Here is a 15683-nt window from a genome sequence, read left to right as displayed (position 1 = left end):
CAGAAACCTTTCTACAATAAAAAGATGCCYGCTTGAAAGCTCTCTAGCTGATTTCATTAAGTGTGGATGACAAAGATTACAGGTSTCCATTGCAATGTTGGAAATAGATAAAATGTAACTGGCTGCAGTGTTTAAAACTACACTGCCTATCATGTTTACCCCGATACTGGGCAAAGAAGGAGAAACTCAGTGACTCTTATTAATATATCCTACCAGTGGTGTGGCTGTATAATATAAAATCATTTTCCAATAGCTTCAATGTAGAATTCTTCTGCCCCATGATTCTCCCTCTCCCGGAAAGCGAATCCTTGTAGTGCAACCCCATGGAACAGCRTTAGGGTGCCCCTGGTTGAGCCTGGAAGGGGTCGTGTCCTGCACCAGGCACTCTGTACCCACAGCCACACTCCTACCTTGTCCAGCTCTCTGTTGACTGCCAGCCTGGAGCTTCTCAGCCACTTTTCCTGGGTGCTTTTCCCCGACTGAAGGCCCCAGGTGAGCAATGATGCCCCAGACTYGAGGTAAGCCATGGCATGCAGGTCTGTGCAAAGCAGCTAGCACGCACCTGCAGCATCTGGAATGAGAGGGAGTGAATGAAACCTAAGGCTGGAGCAGGATGAGAAGGAACATGAGTATAATAACCATGGTTGTTYGGTGCAAATTGCTCCACCTGAGCAGGCGTCTTTCCATTTTCCAGACAGCCCTGAGGCTTGGACAGGCTGCCCTGGGGCAGCAGCTCCCCTGAGGGCTGTGGGATACAGCTGTCAGTGTGAGGCAGAATCAGCCGTCCCTGCCTGACTCCGGAGAGGCATTTGTCTGCTCTTTGTTAGAAGCCTCCAGTTATGGAGATTCTGTAATCCTCTGGGGCAATCTAACCCAGAACATAACCACAATAAGAAAGCTTTTCTAGCAGACAGCTGAACCACTCTCGCACATGTTACAGCRCATAATACTGCAATTTTACACTTTTTTTCAGTGACCTTTTAAGTTCCAGAACCAAGATCCAAGGCATATGCACTGTCAGCTAGCAGCTTGTTCATTAATTCACTGAGCTGAGTGACTGCTTCCTGCTGGAAAATAGAAAGCTGAGCCCTTTGTGGGCTACCGTGAGAAATRCATTGTACAAAACAAGTGCAGACATTTTTCTTATCCTTAAAACAGAAGTAGTGCGTTGAAATGCCATTTTTTAGCTGATAAATAACTCAAACACCAAATCAAAGGTAGAAACACAGAACATTTTGCTGAAGATACAATGGATCAGAAAATCTGGCATAATGACACTCGTCATACTGTAAGAAATTACTGTTAAAAACATCAGGATTATCACTTAAAGCATAAAGGAGAATTTTATTGTCAAACATTTACACAGTGTCTGTGCAGCAGCCTTCCATGGGAATCYCCAGAAGGTAGGAACAGGCAGAGTGACACAGAAATGGACAGGGAAGGACATCTCAATTAAATGACTGACTTTCTAAAACAGATAAGCAGAAAAATTCCCACCATATAAATCAAACTGTGTTGCAATATCTGGCAGCATACGTCATGTCAGTTTTAAAAGGAATTCTAAGTTAATAGAGATATCATTTACTTTGATTTACAATATTAAAACTTTAACTTCACCAAAGATAAGTAGGGGACCGCAAATCATACTTGGTCTACCGGTCTGCAGCCTACAAATTCCATATTYCTGTGAATTCTATTCCTACAAATTCTAGGAAGGAATGTACCTCAAGGGAGAGCCTGTAACTTAGTCTGACACTGAAATGTTTCTTTTGCTGAAACAGCTGAGTTGCTATTGGGAGAGATGCTTTACCCTAAACAGAGGGGAAAGTTTTACAGGGATGTGTCAAATCAGCACATTTTCTTCATTACTGTGTTCACAGCATTTCCCAGCCAGTGCCTGTAAATACAAGCTCTGCTATACCTCCCACCAAAGCACCCACGCTGCAATTTGSGTTTATTAACTGCAGTTGCTTGTTATTCCTGACAAGTCAAACAGCCTGCWCAGTGATGGGCTACACAGCTGAGCTTAGTGTAGTGCATTTGATGGGAGCTCACACTCTTTAAACTTGTGCGCACACACAGGTTCCTGTAACCTTAGAAGACAAAACTAYTTCCYACCACGATATGCTGGTTTTGRTTGGAGTAGAGTTAATTTTCTTCAWGGTGGCTAGTAKGGGCTATGTTTTGGGCTTGTGCTGAGCAGAATGAAGAAAACACTAGTCCAGTTAAGCCACGAAACACGTTTAAACCTCTACTTCTCACTCGAATGAAAAGCTACAATTATAGTTCTAGACTGTAAGACTTGTTTAAGGAGACCCACAGCCCTCTCACTCATGCATATGTTATCTGCCTTGTGAGTGCCAGAGCTTAAAATATGCTCCCCMCAAAATCCCCAAATTACTGATTTTTTCACCAGTCYCAGAGGSGGRCCCTGARCSGCGGCCRTTGCCGCCCTCCCACCCACAGACKGGYAACGAAGCTGGGAARGGTCTGGAGCYCAGGTCTGATGAGGAGCTGCTGAGGGAGCTCAGGGGGGCTTATCCTGGAGAAGMAGAGGCTCAGGGRSTTGTGGTTCTCCACAGCTCCCTGACAGGCGGGTGCAGCCGTGAGGGATCGAGCTGTATGCCCAGGGAACAGCGGACAGGGTGAGAGGAAACGGCATCAAGCTGCGCCCAGGAGAGGTGCAGGTTGGACATGAGGAATAATTTCACCACAGAAGAGGTGATGATACATYGGAACGGACTGCCCAGGGAGGTGATGGAGTCWCCRTCCCAGGAGGTGTTTAAGAAAAGACTGSGTGTGGCGTTCAATASCACGTTCTAGGTGMCACGGTGGTGCTGGGTCACAGCTCGGCCTCGACCGTCTCAGAGCCTTTTCCTACCGAACTGATGCCGGCATCCCGCGGTTCTGGGATTGGGGCGCGGAGCGGCCCCGCCCTGAGGGAGGTGAGGGGAGYTGAGGTGCCGCGCCGCGCACGCGCCGCCCGTGGCCGCGCCCCGCCCTTTCCCCTCACGGCCGCGGGGCGGGCTCGCGGGGGCGCGTGCGCGGTGCCGCCAGGGGGCGGGGCGGAGGCGGGCGGAGGGGTCCCTGCCGTGCGCGCGCCCCTCCGCGCCCCCCGCCTCCCGCCGGCCCGGCCCGCGCGGCGCCCCCGGACCCGGGGCTGCGAAGCAGCGGGAAGGAGGCGGCGGCTGCCCCGGTAAGCGCCGAGCACCGGCGGGCACAGCCCGGCCTCGACCCCCGCCCGCCCGCCGGAGGGTCGCCCGCGGTCGCGCAGGCTCCGGCAGGGCCTGTGTCCCGCGCCCCGGCCGCAGCACCTCACGGCCGCGGGGAGCCCCTGGCTCGGCCCCTCCTCACCGCCGCCCCCCGAGGGGCCGCTCTGTCACCCGCGGCGGTGACACCGCCCCGCGCCCGCCTCGGGTCCCCCCGCGCCTCAGGGGCCGTCCGCGGCACCCTCCGCCCGCGCTGCCGCGTCCTGCCTGTCACCCATCTTGCGATGTCCCTGGGAGCGCCGCGGGGCACGGGCAGGCTCTGAGGGAACGGGGCGGCCGCCGGCTCCGGCTGGCGGGGAGGCGCAGCCTGGCCGCGTTTGCATCCCGCGRTAGAATCATTCGCTTCACGCTGCTGGCTCATGTCTGTGAGAGGGATGCTGGGTGTGTGTGGAGCTCCCTGAGGAGTAACGCGGTGTGCCCGTGTTCAGCACCTTTCTAGCTGGATTTTGGTGTGGTTGGGAACACCTTTGCCTGGATTCTGGTCTCCCGCTTCTCTGGAGCGCGGTTTTTCTGCCTTTTTGTAGCTGAAAGAACCTCTTAAGTTCCAGTTTCGTGCCKGCTGTCTGCCATCCTGTGTTTCACAGTATTCCAGCTTCCACGTCTGTCATGACCTGGTATTACCAGGGATGTAGGAACAATTTCCTATAGCTGGGCCAGAACCAATCACCAGCCTGTTCTGAGAGGTTCTGTACGCTGTGTCCTCAGAGAGAAACAGTGCAGTGCTGATGCTCAGCAAACTGTACCCTTCTCTCTCACAACAGCCCCTCGCCGTCTGTGATTGCATRAAGTGTCTGTCTGTGCTGGGATCTGGAAAACACAGCTCTCTTGTAGCAGAAAATGCGTCATGTAAGTGATGCCGCAGGGTGGAAAAAGCTCTAAGGAGCTATGGATTCTGTGGAAGGGCATATTCTGTGCAAGCTCTGCTCACCCTAAAAGCAAACATAAACCTTCTGGAGCTGCTTCATGCTTTATTAATGTTGTGGACTTTGGCTGCTGAAAGATAGGCAAATTAAAGCCAGTGGCTGCTTTTAACACTGTGGATCACAATATAGTGCTGCAGTAGCTCAGAAGTACAGTTTCTTCTCTGTCTCCAGCCTAGCTGAGTGTTGTTAGGTAGTTGCTAACAAAAATGAAAAGAGAAGGTCATTGTAAATAGTCTGAGATTAAAACTGGGAAACTGAGATGGGAATAGTTCTCATGTTTCTTGTAACACTGCCACTTCACTTTCAGCTAATGGAAAAATCAGATTCCAGGCTGGTAAACTAGGTGAAGTAAGGAAAAAAMCCTTTATTTTTTAGGTGTTTTTGTATGGCTGAAGATACAAGTCTGTTTATTTCTTTATTGAATGTGATACAGAATTTGGAACAAAATATCTCAAATATTTTAAATGTAATTTTCCATTTCTGYCAGATAAAGGGCATCTAGTTAAAAAATGCAGCCCACATTTTCCCAATTACTTTGTCTGCTCAATCTGATTGTTGACATGTGTTTTAGTGTAATCATTAGTAAAGATCTGTCTTCCCTGGATTATTTTTTTAAAATCTGATGGTGGTAGGACATCAAAATGGGAAAATCCCGTGCAGGGATTTCCAGGTGCCTGGAATGGATTGTACCTTCTGTTGTATTTTGTAGTTCTGGGGTATTTTCTCTCTCCCTCTGTGCTCTAGGGCAGTGTTATCTCTGTTGCCTTCCAGGTATCTGCCAAAGGTGTCTTCTGCATCAGGTTTGAGCAGTGGTGCCCCTTAATGGAGAGTGTGTCCATAGTAGCAAATCAAAGACAAGTTGGGTGCTAGGCTGACATCATTGTCAGCATTGACACTGGCATGGCTTTTCCCTGAGCCATCCCTGGACAGCATTTAAAGCTGGCAAATGCCAGGTCTGAAACTTGTTGAGTTTTACATACTCCTTAGAAACCTCTTTGAAGTTTCTGTCTAAGTATATGTTGGAATAAATATTTTTATGCTGCAAAGATTTAATTGCACAAAATAAATGTGATGTGCAGTTAACATCTTATGTATGAATGGATACATACATAGAAGTAACRTTTTGAAGTTTTTGAACTAATTTGTGCCATTTTTGCTTTATTGTTTGTATGAAAGRGGAAAATGGATTCTCAGTAGGTGGAGGCTACAGAAACTCATTAAGAGATCTTTCACTAATGTAATTCAGAAATTCTTTTTTGACCTTGTGGTGTTGGAGCCTGTCTTGCTAACAAGGATCTAATCCTAGATGTGTAATGCTATTAATGGGACTGAATCACTACTGCTCATTGGGAAAAATAGCGTAAAAAAAGTTATGCTTGTACTTCCTGGCTTAAAAAATCACCCCATTTAGTCTTTATACTGAAAAAGGAAAAAAAAAAAGGAAGTGTTGGAAGCTTATGTACATAGTGTTGGAAGATTATGTACATGTTGGAAGATTTATGTACATAGTGGTAGCCTTACGKGACTGGTTACAAGGAACATATTATTACTTGTTTGAGTTTATTCCTGCTGAAATGATCAGAGAACTCACCATTTGGAGCACTTAGCAGTAGTGGAGCCTGGAAGTAATCACAGGATACTATCTTTTGACATATAAATAATTCATTAGTAGAGTTTTCACACATACATGCATGATTTTCTTTGGGAAAGAGGACTTTGCTGTGAAGGCGCTACAACTTGTGATCTTCATCTTTGTAACTAAATGTCTGGGGTTACTCCAGTTTTCCAAAGAACTGACACTATGTTGCAAATCAGTGGCAGAACTTGTACCTTCCCAAATTGCAGAGAGGAGTAATCCAAGAATAKATTCTAAAGTTAGGTGAAAGGAGGCTTTTTGAAGTGGTTCAAKCTGCAAGGTTTCAGTACCAAAAAAATAAAAGATAATTTAGAACTAATAATTTGTTGCATATTAAATTGTTGTAAAGCCACTAAAGCAAAATTTCAGAAGAGTAAATAACAAATTTTTACTTACTTCAGAACTTGGTTTGATGTTTTTGAAATATAAGTCTTGCAGCAATTTTATTTTCTATCACTTTTTGCCAGAATGAAGCCAAGCTAATAACTGGCTGCAACTAATTGTTACAGATGCAGTTTTATTCAGGAAAATAAGCGGAGCACCTAAGATGTCGTATTTTAATAATAGTAAAAAAGAGTTAAGGTAGAATTGAAGTACTGGAATTATGTATTTGATGACATCAGCCTGAAAGTATTTGTATTTTTTTTGATGCTAAAACCATTTCCTTGACTTTGGTCATTGGGCCAGTGTAGGCTGGGCAGGTACATTCAGTGAGTAATGACTTCCTGTGGAGTCCACRTTTGGGGAGGTGGGTGGAAAGCATGACCAAGGGGCTGGCGTTCTTACCACTCCTTGAAACTTTCTCTGTTCTTAATACATTTCTGTGTATGTTCTTAATTAAAAGCACACAGTGGTTTTGGCAGATGGAGCCTTCTTGAAGCTTCGGCTACAGAATTTCCTTGCTGTTTGAGGGTTGGTGCTGGAGAGGCTCCTTCAACACGTTTTACTGTTCTATCTACKAGAGCTTGACTTTCTGTGTTTAGCCATAGAATTTTAATTTTTTTTTCTTTTTACTGGGTTTCTTTTTACTGGGTATAACCTGGGTTGCCAGGTTATACTGGGCTAAAGGTTTCTTTTATTTACTAAAGTAAATGACACTGARGTTTGATAATGCGTGTGCATTTAAAGTAGCATCTGTTGTGACTTGCCTATTTCARTTTGCTTTTCCCTAACAAGTCACCAGCACTTTAAATGGTTAATGGCAAATATTTCCTTCAAGTCCCTGAGGGAATACAGGCTTTTCTGGAGAAAAAAAAAATTAAAGTTGCTTTTGTAGACATGATTCCTACCACAAATYTGAGTAACTGTGTACACTTGACATTTCAGTTTTGCTTTTGTGTCTTTCTGTTACAAAGATCCCTCTTTCCCTCTGTTCCTCTTTCCTAGCAATGACAGAATCAGGGAAAGCTACTCTGCACTTGCTTGTATGAGATGGATAATTGCATGTCTCTTTTGGAAATGATGAACTTCTTAGAACACACAGTTTCTGGTAGTTGTCATCAATTTGTTCTTGACTGAGGATTTGTAAATATTAGATGCATCATTGAATGTGGCAATATCACTTGGTTTGACTATATTGAGAACATTTCATCAAGAATAAACATGTTAAAATGATACTTTGCAACAGAAACTTTTCCCCCATAACTGTTGCTGATTTTTCTAGTTTTATACAAAACTGCAGGACAGGGTTTCCCCAACCTGTGGTGTGGGCATGCCTGTGACTTTGAAAAAGTTTAAAGGTGCCATCATGTTCTCCAAAGGTTTTGRTAGTTTGCTGGGATAGATATTATTGTAAACAGTGTAAATTCTGTTTGTGAACGCTCAGGAAAACTAGTAAAGATATTTTAAAGGGTGTAGCCCAAGTGTGTGTRTGAGATTTCAATCTACTTAATTTCATATCCAAAACTGCATTTACTATATTAAAAACATGAAATCATATAAATACTAGTTACAAAAACTTCCTATCAGTTTCCTGAAAATCTTTCTGATGTATGCACCTGTAARAAATAGTGTCTGTCTACAGAAGAAAATTCCACTGAGTCCATCCATCATGTACATTAATGTTGAAATACAAAGGATRTTTGAAGGAAAAGAAAAAGGCTTCATTATAGCCTTTTTTAATAGAAAGACTTCATTTTTCTGGAGGAAGAACTATTCTGAGGTCTTCAGTCAGACATCAAAGGCGTGCCAGGAAACCTGGAGATATAGGAGCTTTTCAAAGAAATACCTTAAAAGTGTTTCACAGTGGAAAGTGCACTTGGCATTCCACGGGTATATCAGCACATCAGCAGCTACATCAGTTAGTGATGCTGTACTGGGATTTTAGTGCTTTCCAGGCTTTGTCCCATGTCAGATCCTGCATTGTTCCAATAACCAAAATGTCCCAGGGAACAGCAACTCTGKAAACTGGCTGGTGATTCACCCTTTTCTGGAAGGCTTGGAATAATATTTGGAAGATAAATAGTCTTACCTTTTTTTTCCCTGGGGAAAAAAAAAATGTCAGCAGATGGGAGCTTCTCCATCCTGTCCCAAGGACTTTCCTCCCATATGACTCAGATGTATCCTTGAGCTTCCATACTGGGGCAGGTAACTGCTTCTCCCTTAGTGATACCAGGGCTTTTAGGAAGGATTTGCATGTGGCTCTGTCTCCTCTCTGTCTGCCAAGCCTGAAGGACTTTAAACGATGTAATGAGGGTGCTGTTGACAGGTCTTGGAGGTGAGGAAAGATGTGGACCACAGCACAGAATTCAAACCCATAGATAGCCAGACTTCAGACCCCTCAGTGCCCTGTTTTGTTGTGTGTTGATTGTTTAAAAATAACAGGGTTCATCTGTGCCCTAGAATGGTGTAGCTTGGAAGGAGGTGGTGGTTGGGTGGGTGGCAGTAGARGTTCATTTAAAGCAGGGCTGTTGCTGAGTGTCCAATAGCCTGAAACTGAATTAAAACAAATTTGGGACTACACCGTCTCTGAAAGGATGAGTGCTCCTTCTTGTTCCCAGTTCCCAGTCCCGCTGCTTCCTTTGCATAGTATCTAGCAATTATAAGGTGAGTCAGATCAGTCCTGATCTGTCTGAAAGACCAACTCATCAAAAATGAGCTGTGATCTCTAGAATGGAGAGAAGGGAGAGGACCGAGGAAGGGGTGGGACCGCCTCTTTAGGTGGCAGGGTACAATTAGATTATTTTCATGACTAGCTTAAGCAATCCCCAGCAGGCACTTCCCTCYCCCAGCCGTAGCAAGATTGACTTGTGTATGGGCCATTCCCATTCAGGCCATTCTCCTGTTACATCTGAGACCAGGATGGTCCTTTTGGGGCTGGGAATCCCCCAGCTGTAAGCACCTGGGGCCTGGGAAGGTCCTCAGGGGATGCATCTCTCTATGCTTCTCCTGTTCTCTGGGATTTTTTCGTTGCAATTCCTCCAAAAATGTTGTCAGACTGGGTTGGTGTTGAAGTGGACATAGTGAGCACCCAGTCACCTCCCAGTTCTAGAAGTCCAGGCAATAGAAAGTCCTCAAGCTGAGACTTAAATCAGCTGCTGGTAAGAACAGGTCTATCATCAGAACCATCCCGGTATCAGAATTTGGAGTATTTGGGTTTTGCATGAACTGAAGATCTGGTGGTGTTTTGGATGAACATGGGACCTAGTCAAAGCTAATCACTTCTCCTACAGGTTTTACCTGTAACACATATGTGCTGGAGCCACTGGTCTGCCTCCTGGAATGGCATATTGCATGTCCTTTCTCTGTCCCCCTTCTTGTGATAGGAACTTGGCTGCTGCCTGCCTTRCTCCTCCCTGGGAACTTGATTCAGCAGAAGCCTTTGCTGCAGTTGTTATCAGAGTTCAGGTGACAACATTTACAATGGACCAAAGGGAGGAGGTCACCACTGGTCACCTGTTCTGGGCAGCACTTTTGGGAACAGCTGTGTTCCAGAGAGAGCACTGTAATGAAATGTATGCTGATCAAGTTAGRTTGAAAGGAAAGGGAGCTGTTATTAGTTGTACACCTTTTGCTGAGCTATTCTACCAACTTTGCTGGGTTTAAAATTGGTTGGTTTTGAAAGTACTGCCTGGCAGTGCCAGAAGAATTTCCACATGTGAGTGTCAGTAGGACTCATGGCTGTAGGAATCCCAGCAATTAACAGTGTAAGCATTCCACCAGTGGACTTTGTTGTGTGAGGAATACAGGAAAACTTAAGGTTATAGGACACTAAATACACCTTTGTGACAGAAAGGTTATTGATTTTTGTAATAATACTTGCTTTAGAGCATGCTTGGAATAACAGATAAGAGCACTTCCAGTTAAAGGAGTTACTTGATCAAGTATCACTTTTTGGATTAGTGGGGTTTATACTTAAAGCTGGCCAGTCCTTTGTCTGGGAAATTTAGTGCGTAATTTTTTTATTTTCCTAGAAAACCAAAGTGGCACTGTAGGAGTTGTCTTTGTTTTATTGGAATATTAACCTAAGAGTTTCACAGAGAGGGTTGATACTTCTGCTGTTTGTTCAAATATGTAAAATGTGACATAGAAGTGTAATTGCCATCTAGGAAATAGGTATATGTTGTCTCATCTGTTAGTGCATGGCTTAAAATTTGGATGCAGTTGTAAAATTTACCAAAAGGAGTGAAAAATTCCAATGTAACCAAATTACCTGTATTTTCAACATCAGTGAAATAAACCCTACTTAATAGCAAGGATGGTATTTGATGTGTAGTGTGAGCAGCTGTAGTTAATGGGCATGGTAAGGGTACTGARCCTACATAGAATATTTTTTAATCARCTCTATAATGGATASCAGTAAAGGATGGATTTACCTGRTCTGTTACTCTGTTTTTCAAAGCTGTAATTTTAAAAAAAAGTCCTCTGAAGTCAGTATAGAAGCTCACGCTGAGACCGAGTTACGGACAGTGCTCCCCTTCCCTGTGAAACAGTTTCCCCATGCTCGTTGATGAACAGTTGTTTTTTCTTTCCTTGGCAGTGGTTTGAAATAGAAGTTGTTTGAAATAGGAGCTTGAAAACAAGGCTACATAATTTAATTTGTTATGAAAAGGCTTTTAGAGCACAGTTTGTGAGTTCAGAGTTCTGTAAATGTTCCTGTCACTTGTCTGGAATGTTAAGTATTGCAACGGTTACACATCGTTTGCATCGTAGCTACAGCTCTGAAGTTTTCTCCTAAGAAGGAGTAGAGGAACTGAGGTGTATAACGCCAGTTCTTACCCAAAGCTCTGGTCTTTCCTCCCTTCTGTTTGAAACAAAAGTAGGAATAGCAAATTTGGCTTGAAAACAGTGGATGGGTAATATTAAATACAGAATTCCTATTTTTGTAATTTCACAACTTGTAATGAAAAACTGTAAAGGCTCTTTAGGATTTTTAAGACAGAAAGTACTAGGAAGGTCTTTCCTCTCTAAACAACTCCCTGCAGCTGTTGTTGCAGGAGTGCAGCCCCGTGTGCTCCATCTGTATTGCACTGCAATGCACAGTTGTGCATTTTCCCCCCAGCACAAGAGCACAGCTGGTGCTGCTCACACTGGCACAGGGATCCAGCCCACCTGGAGCTCCAGCCCACCTGCAGCTGTGGGCAGATGCCTTAGGAAAAAACCCAAACCCAAAATCTTCCCTCCTACCCTGAGTGCTTTCCCACCCTGCAATTAGTTTTGGGTGGGAAACCAAAACCCCTCAGAGGGGTTTCTTAACTCTTTGTGCTCAGCTATTTAACATCCATTAGGAAATTTCTCTATCTTGTGCATGACCAGTCTCCCCATCCCCTTATACAATCTACATTACAAATACAGCTCACTTTTTAAAATTAGAATCTGGCTCTAAATTCATTTGCTGGTCCTTAGTTTTAGTACYGGAAGACATGATGAGCAGCCACTCCCAGTCTGCCTTCTCGATGCCATTCCAGATTTGATAGGCTTTTGTCATGTCCCCTGTAAGCTGTCTCACAGGAGCTATTATATACCTTTGAACTTATTTTTGCCCCTTGCTTGACCATTTTAAAATCTGTAAGAAAACTTGTTTTGAGGTTGAGAGAAGAACTGTGCATACCAATTGAAGTGTGGGTAGATAGGCAAAAAATTGATTTGGTGAGTGTGATATTTGTGTTTTATGGTCCATTGCCTATTCCTTTCTTTATTAATTCCTGTAATTGCTTTTTGTTTTTTTCGTTTTCCTTATTCCAAACACTGTACTGATAGGTTATTGAAGCTGTGAATCAGAACGCTGGTCTTGCTGAACAATATTGATACACAGAGAGCACATTTCTATTTGAAGCTGAGGTTACTTCTCCTCAAGATATAGATGTCWTTTTGTTCACTTATATTTAATTTTGCTTGCGGTTTTTATTGTCCAGTTAGTCTCRTAAGGGTCTTTGTGATTCCATGTACTCTCCTGTTATCCTGGGTATCTTAAATTACTCGCTGCCATCAGCAGACTTTCAAATCACTAAAACTGATGTCTTGATCTTGAGCAATAAAAGAAATGCAGTATGTGCTCTGGGCTTCTGGAATCCATTGGTTTGTATATCATGTTTTTGGCATTATTGAGCAAGAGACGTTGTAGAGTGCTTGTGCAGCTTGGAGGCTGAAAGTTATAAATGTAGAGAGCTGTGTCTCTTTTTGCTTATTTCATATTCTGGATATGAAGCTTTTTGGTGTCTGTTCTGTCTTGTCTGCAGAGACTCGGTAAAGTTCTGTATCTGTGTTTTACAGGGGGTTGAAGAGGYTGTATTTTATGATCTCTTCTGCCTTTTGGGGCTCTATAAGTGACCTGAAAACGTCATTGCCTAATTATTGGGCAAAGTTGTCAGCATAAATATATCAAAACCAAAGAATTTGCGCAAATAAAGAGTGAAAGTGTTCTGACTCCTCTGCTCTTAGATGTGARCAATTTCCTCTGTAACTTTGGTATTTGCTTATTCAAAAGTGCTYAGTATCCTCAGATTTGAGGGATCASTTTTTCAGTTTTTCTGGGTCTCTTAAAATAGTTCTGAGATTATTTATAATTTTCTTGATAATTCTCAGTTTTTAGTGGAGTAATGCCCCTTGATACCTTTATTTTCAAGTAAGGGCAAAAAATATTTTTRTTGTTTAACCMTCTRTTGTCTTCTAGGCATAGGAAACTATATTTTGTTCTCTTGTAACTGAGCTTTACTTTCGAGACAATAATATTAGCATAAACACAAATATTAAATARTGGATGAGATTAAAATAATCACAGTAAGAAATCATAGCCTCCCTGCCCTGCTTTAGTGCTCAGGGTTCTGAAGAGTAGCACTGAAAGCATTGCATGTTGGCTGGGTGGATGTATCATATCAGTTTACAGTCAGGAGCAGAGCCATGCTATTGGGCAAAACAGTTTTAAATTATTATTTATGCAGTTGTATTTGCAGCTGGTATAAAGTGCAGGACTGGTTCCACATGCCTCCACAGAGCAGGGAGAGCACACTCCTGAGCAAGGTTCTCCAGTTTCCTGGACTATGTGTGCTGTGGAAAGAGAGACGTCTGGGAAAGGATACAGGTTAGAGTGAATAGTTACATTTTCRTTTAGGAATGCAGTCTTTCTATCTGATATTTTGGGATTGTTTTGGCTTTTTTCCATTTTGGTCAATTGATACTGTTTGTGCTATCATTAATCAAATGTTTTCCAGTAATTTCTTATGCCTGTTGATGAGTATTTTCTTTAGTAGTGGCTTTTTTTTTTCATATTTTTTTTTTAAGGAGAGAGGAAGTGTGTATAAAGGGAAAGGAAGTCTTCAGTAATTCCTTCTTTCTCCCTAGGGCAAAATATAAACTACAGTTTTATATGCAGTATTTTCTTTTTAAAACAATAGTGAAATAATGTTTTCATTCTCATTTGAATTGTTAGGGCTGTATGTTACTCTTCAGAAAGCTTCCTTTGGCTAGAGAGTGGTTTRTTTGTTATTTCAAAATTTATTGTTAAATTTTCTTGTTGGGCAGAGACAAGACTGTTGTTGATTCCTAATAGTGTTTCCTCCTAAGGAATGTGGTGGTGTTCTTCAGAAGCACAAAGATAGTCTTCATCTGCCATATCTGCCTTTTGAGAAACTGGATGAAGTAAGGATTTTTCTACTTCCAGTCCAACAATATTGATGTCTTCTGTTTTCAATGCTGGAACTCCATCTTCTTTTTCCTTCCTGGAGAAGGCAGGAGGGGAGAAATTGGCACAGAGAGACAATAAATTCACTTTAGGAGTCTTAGTGAGCAGCTGCTTTTAAAACCTCTAATGCTAATTGATGTCTTGTTCTTATTTTGTGTGACCCATTTGAATATTTTTCTCTGTTTTTAAATTATAATGACATAAACATCTTTCAGTAGGAAAGTAACTACTAGATTTTAGTTTCTCTGGAATTAAGACAYGAACAGTAGTACCTAACCCTTCTTATCCTCGATGTATCTCTGAAATTTCTGGAAAAAGGGTTTTACCTTTGAGTTTTCAATTTTTGAGAATCAAAAATTTGGTTTGAGTGTCAGATTTATGTATATTTTAAAGTAATGCTGTGGGGAAAAAAAGATTTTACTTAGCTTACATTGYTGAGTTTTGCTCGCTTCTGTCATTGTGCTGTGCAGTTACTGTCCTTGAAGCAAATACCGTGGCATGATTTCAGGAACTTCTCATGGATGAGAGGCATTTGAGTTCACAGTCTTGTCCCTGATGACCCCYGAGATATATTGATAGGAGTATAAAGGGTTTGTACTGCAAAAGCTAAYGTTAGCCTGCATTTCTTTCTGAGCCCGTCCATCCAGCGGGTTATGTTAGTGTCTTACTCACTGCAATAAACAGATCCAACTGTGTTTACTGTGCATGCAAAGCTCCTGTGTGCTGTGTCTGGCTTTGCAAGGTGTGTCAGGCCCGATGAATGTGCTCTGTGCATCTGATAAGTGTGCATTGCAAGTGCCCAGTGCTGGGTGTCTCCGGGCCAGCCAGAGTCACTGCTTTTTCTACATTGCCAGGCAAGGTTGTCAGGCTTTGCTCAAATGTATCAGTCATATCACTGCTGGTCYCCTAACACTCCTTAGAGCACTGCCTGCTCACTCTGTGAGCTGTCAAAAAATGGTGGTTCTGATTGACTGGATTTAGTACAAGTGTGTAGTTTTTCTTTGGGATAATTTTTAAATGCAGTTAGCTTTGCTACAAACTGCACACTGAAAATTCATTTGGTTATTCCTCAGGCATGATATGGGTAATTCATTTATTTCTGTAGAAAATCAATAGTAAAGATGCCAGTTTTGCTAAACAACTCTTATCCTCTTTGGTCTTTTCAGTTTTAGTTTTCAATTGAATAAGATCAAAAGCACAAGTAAGTGTTTGACTCATAAACATGAAAAASGCAAGAAATAGGAGTGTGGCAATTTAGTCCTACCAGTGTTACCATCTGCTTCTGGAATCTAATAGGCAGCTGTACCACTTAATATTATGTGTATAGCAAACATATTACCTTCATGGGGCTTTTCTGGTTTGGGTTTGGGGTTTTTTAGGAGTGTCTCATCTCAAATGATCTCTCAGTTATTTAGTCTTCTGTGAAGGCGTTCTCATTACTAGCTGTATGGCAGGACCAGTGCATTTTTGACATTGTGATGATGAAACTGCAACAGCAAACAAAGTTTTCTGTATCTATTCATGCCAGCTTTCAGAGCTAAAGGGATTTTGGAAGCTGTAAACAAATACTTTCAGTGTCTTAAAATGAAGCTTCCTGTTGCTTCTGTTAACAGYACTTAGGGATCTGAGGAGGCAAAACTCCTGGACTTTTACTGACTTTTATCAAAGTTAGATTTGAAATATRCTTGTGTGCAGCTGAGGCGGTGTTCAGAAGGAAGGGGTGTGTATACGGGTAT

At 42.7% G+C, this 15683-nt stretch overlaps 1 protein-coding gene across 4 annotated transcripts in view; it reads left to right on the top strand.

Moving 5' to 3' along the window:
* The first annotated feature begins 3088 nt into the window (after positions 1–3088).
* SPECC1L (sperm antigen with calponin homology and coiled-coil domains 1 like) overlaps positions 3089–15683 on the top strand; it is a 60762-nt gene continuing 48167 nt past the window's right edge. Inside the window, exon 1 of one of the 4 annotated variants that reach the window (XM_057373897.1) lies at positions 3089–3196. Coding sequence is in view for 2 of the 4 variants with exons in the window: in XM_057373896.1 (XP_057229879.1) it covers positions 13307–13347 (41 nt within the window). In the remaining 2 variants the exon portion in view is untranslated. Of the gene's footprint in view, positions 3197–4036; positions 4116–13234; positions 13348–15683 lie in introns of those variants that run through there. The other 3 variants (XM_057373898.1, XM_057373896.1, XM_057373895.1) reach the window with 3 other exon arrangements.

This window comes from Malurus melanocephalus, unplaced genomic scaffold (assembly GCF_030028575.1).
Source record: "Malurus melanocephalus ecotype Western Australia unplaced genomic scaffold, MMel_1.1 scaffold_208, whole genome shotgun sequence".
In the NCBI taxonomy this organism is placed as follows: Eukaryota; Metazoa; Chordata; class Aves; order Passeriformes; family Maluridae; genus Malurus; species Malurus melanocephalus.
The sequence above is the reverse complement of the archived record's forward strand: the minus strand, read 5'-3'. Positions and strand labels throughout refer to the sequence as shown.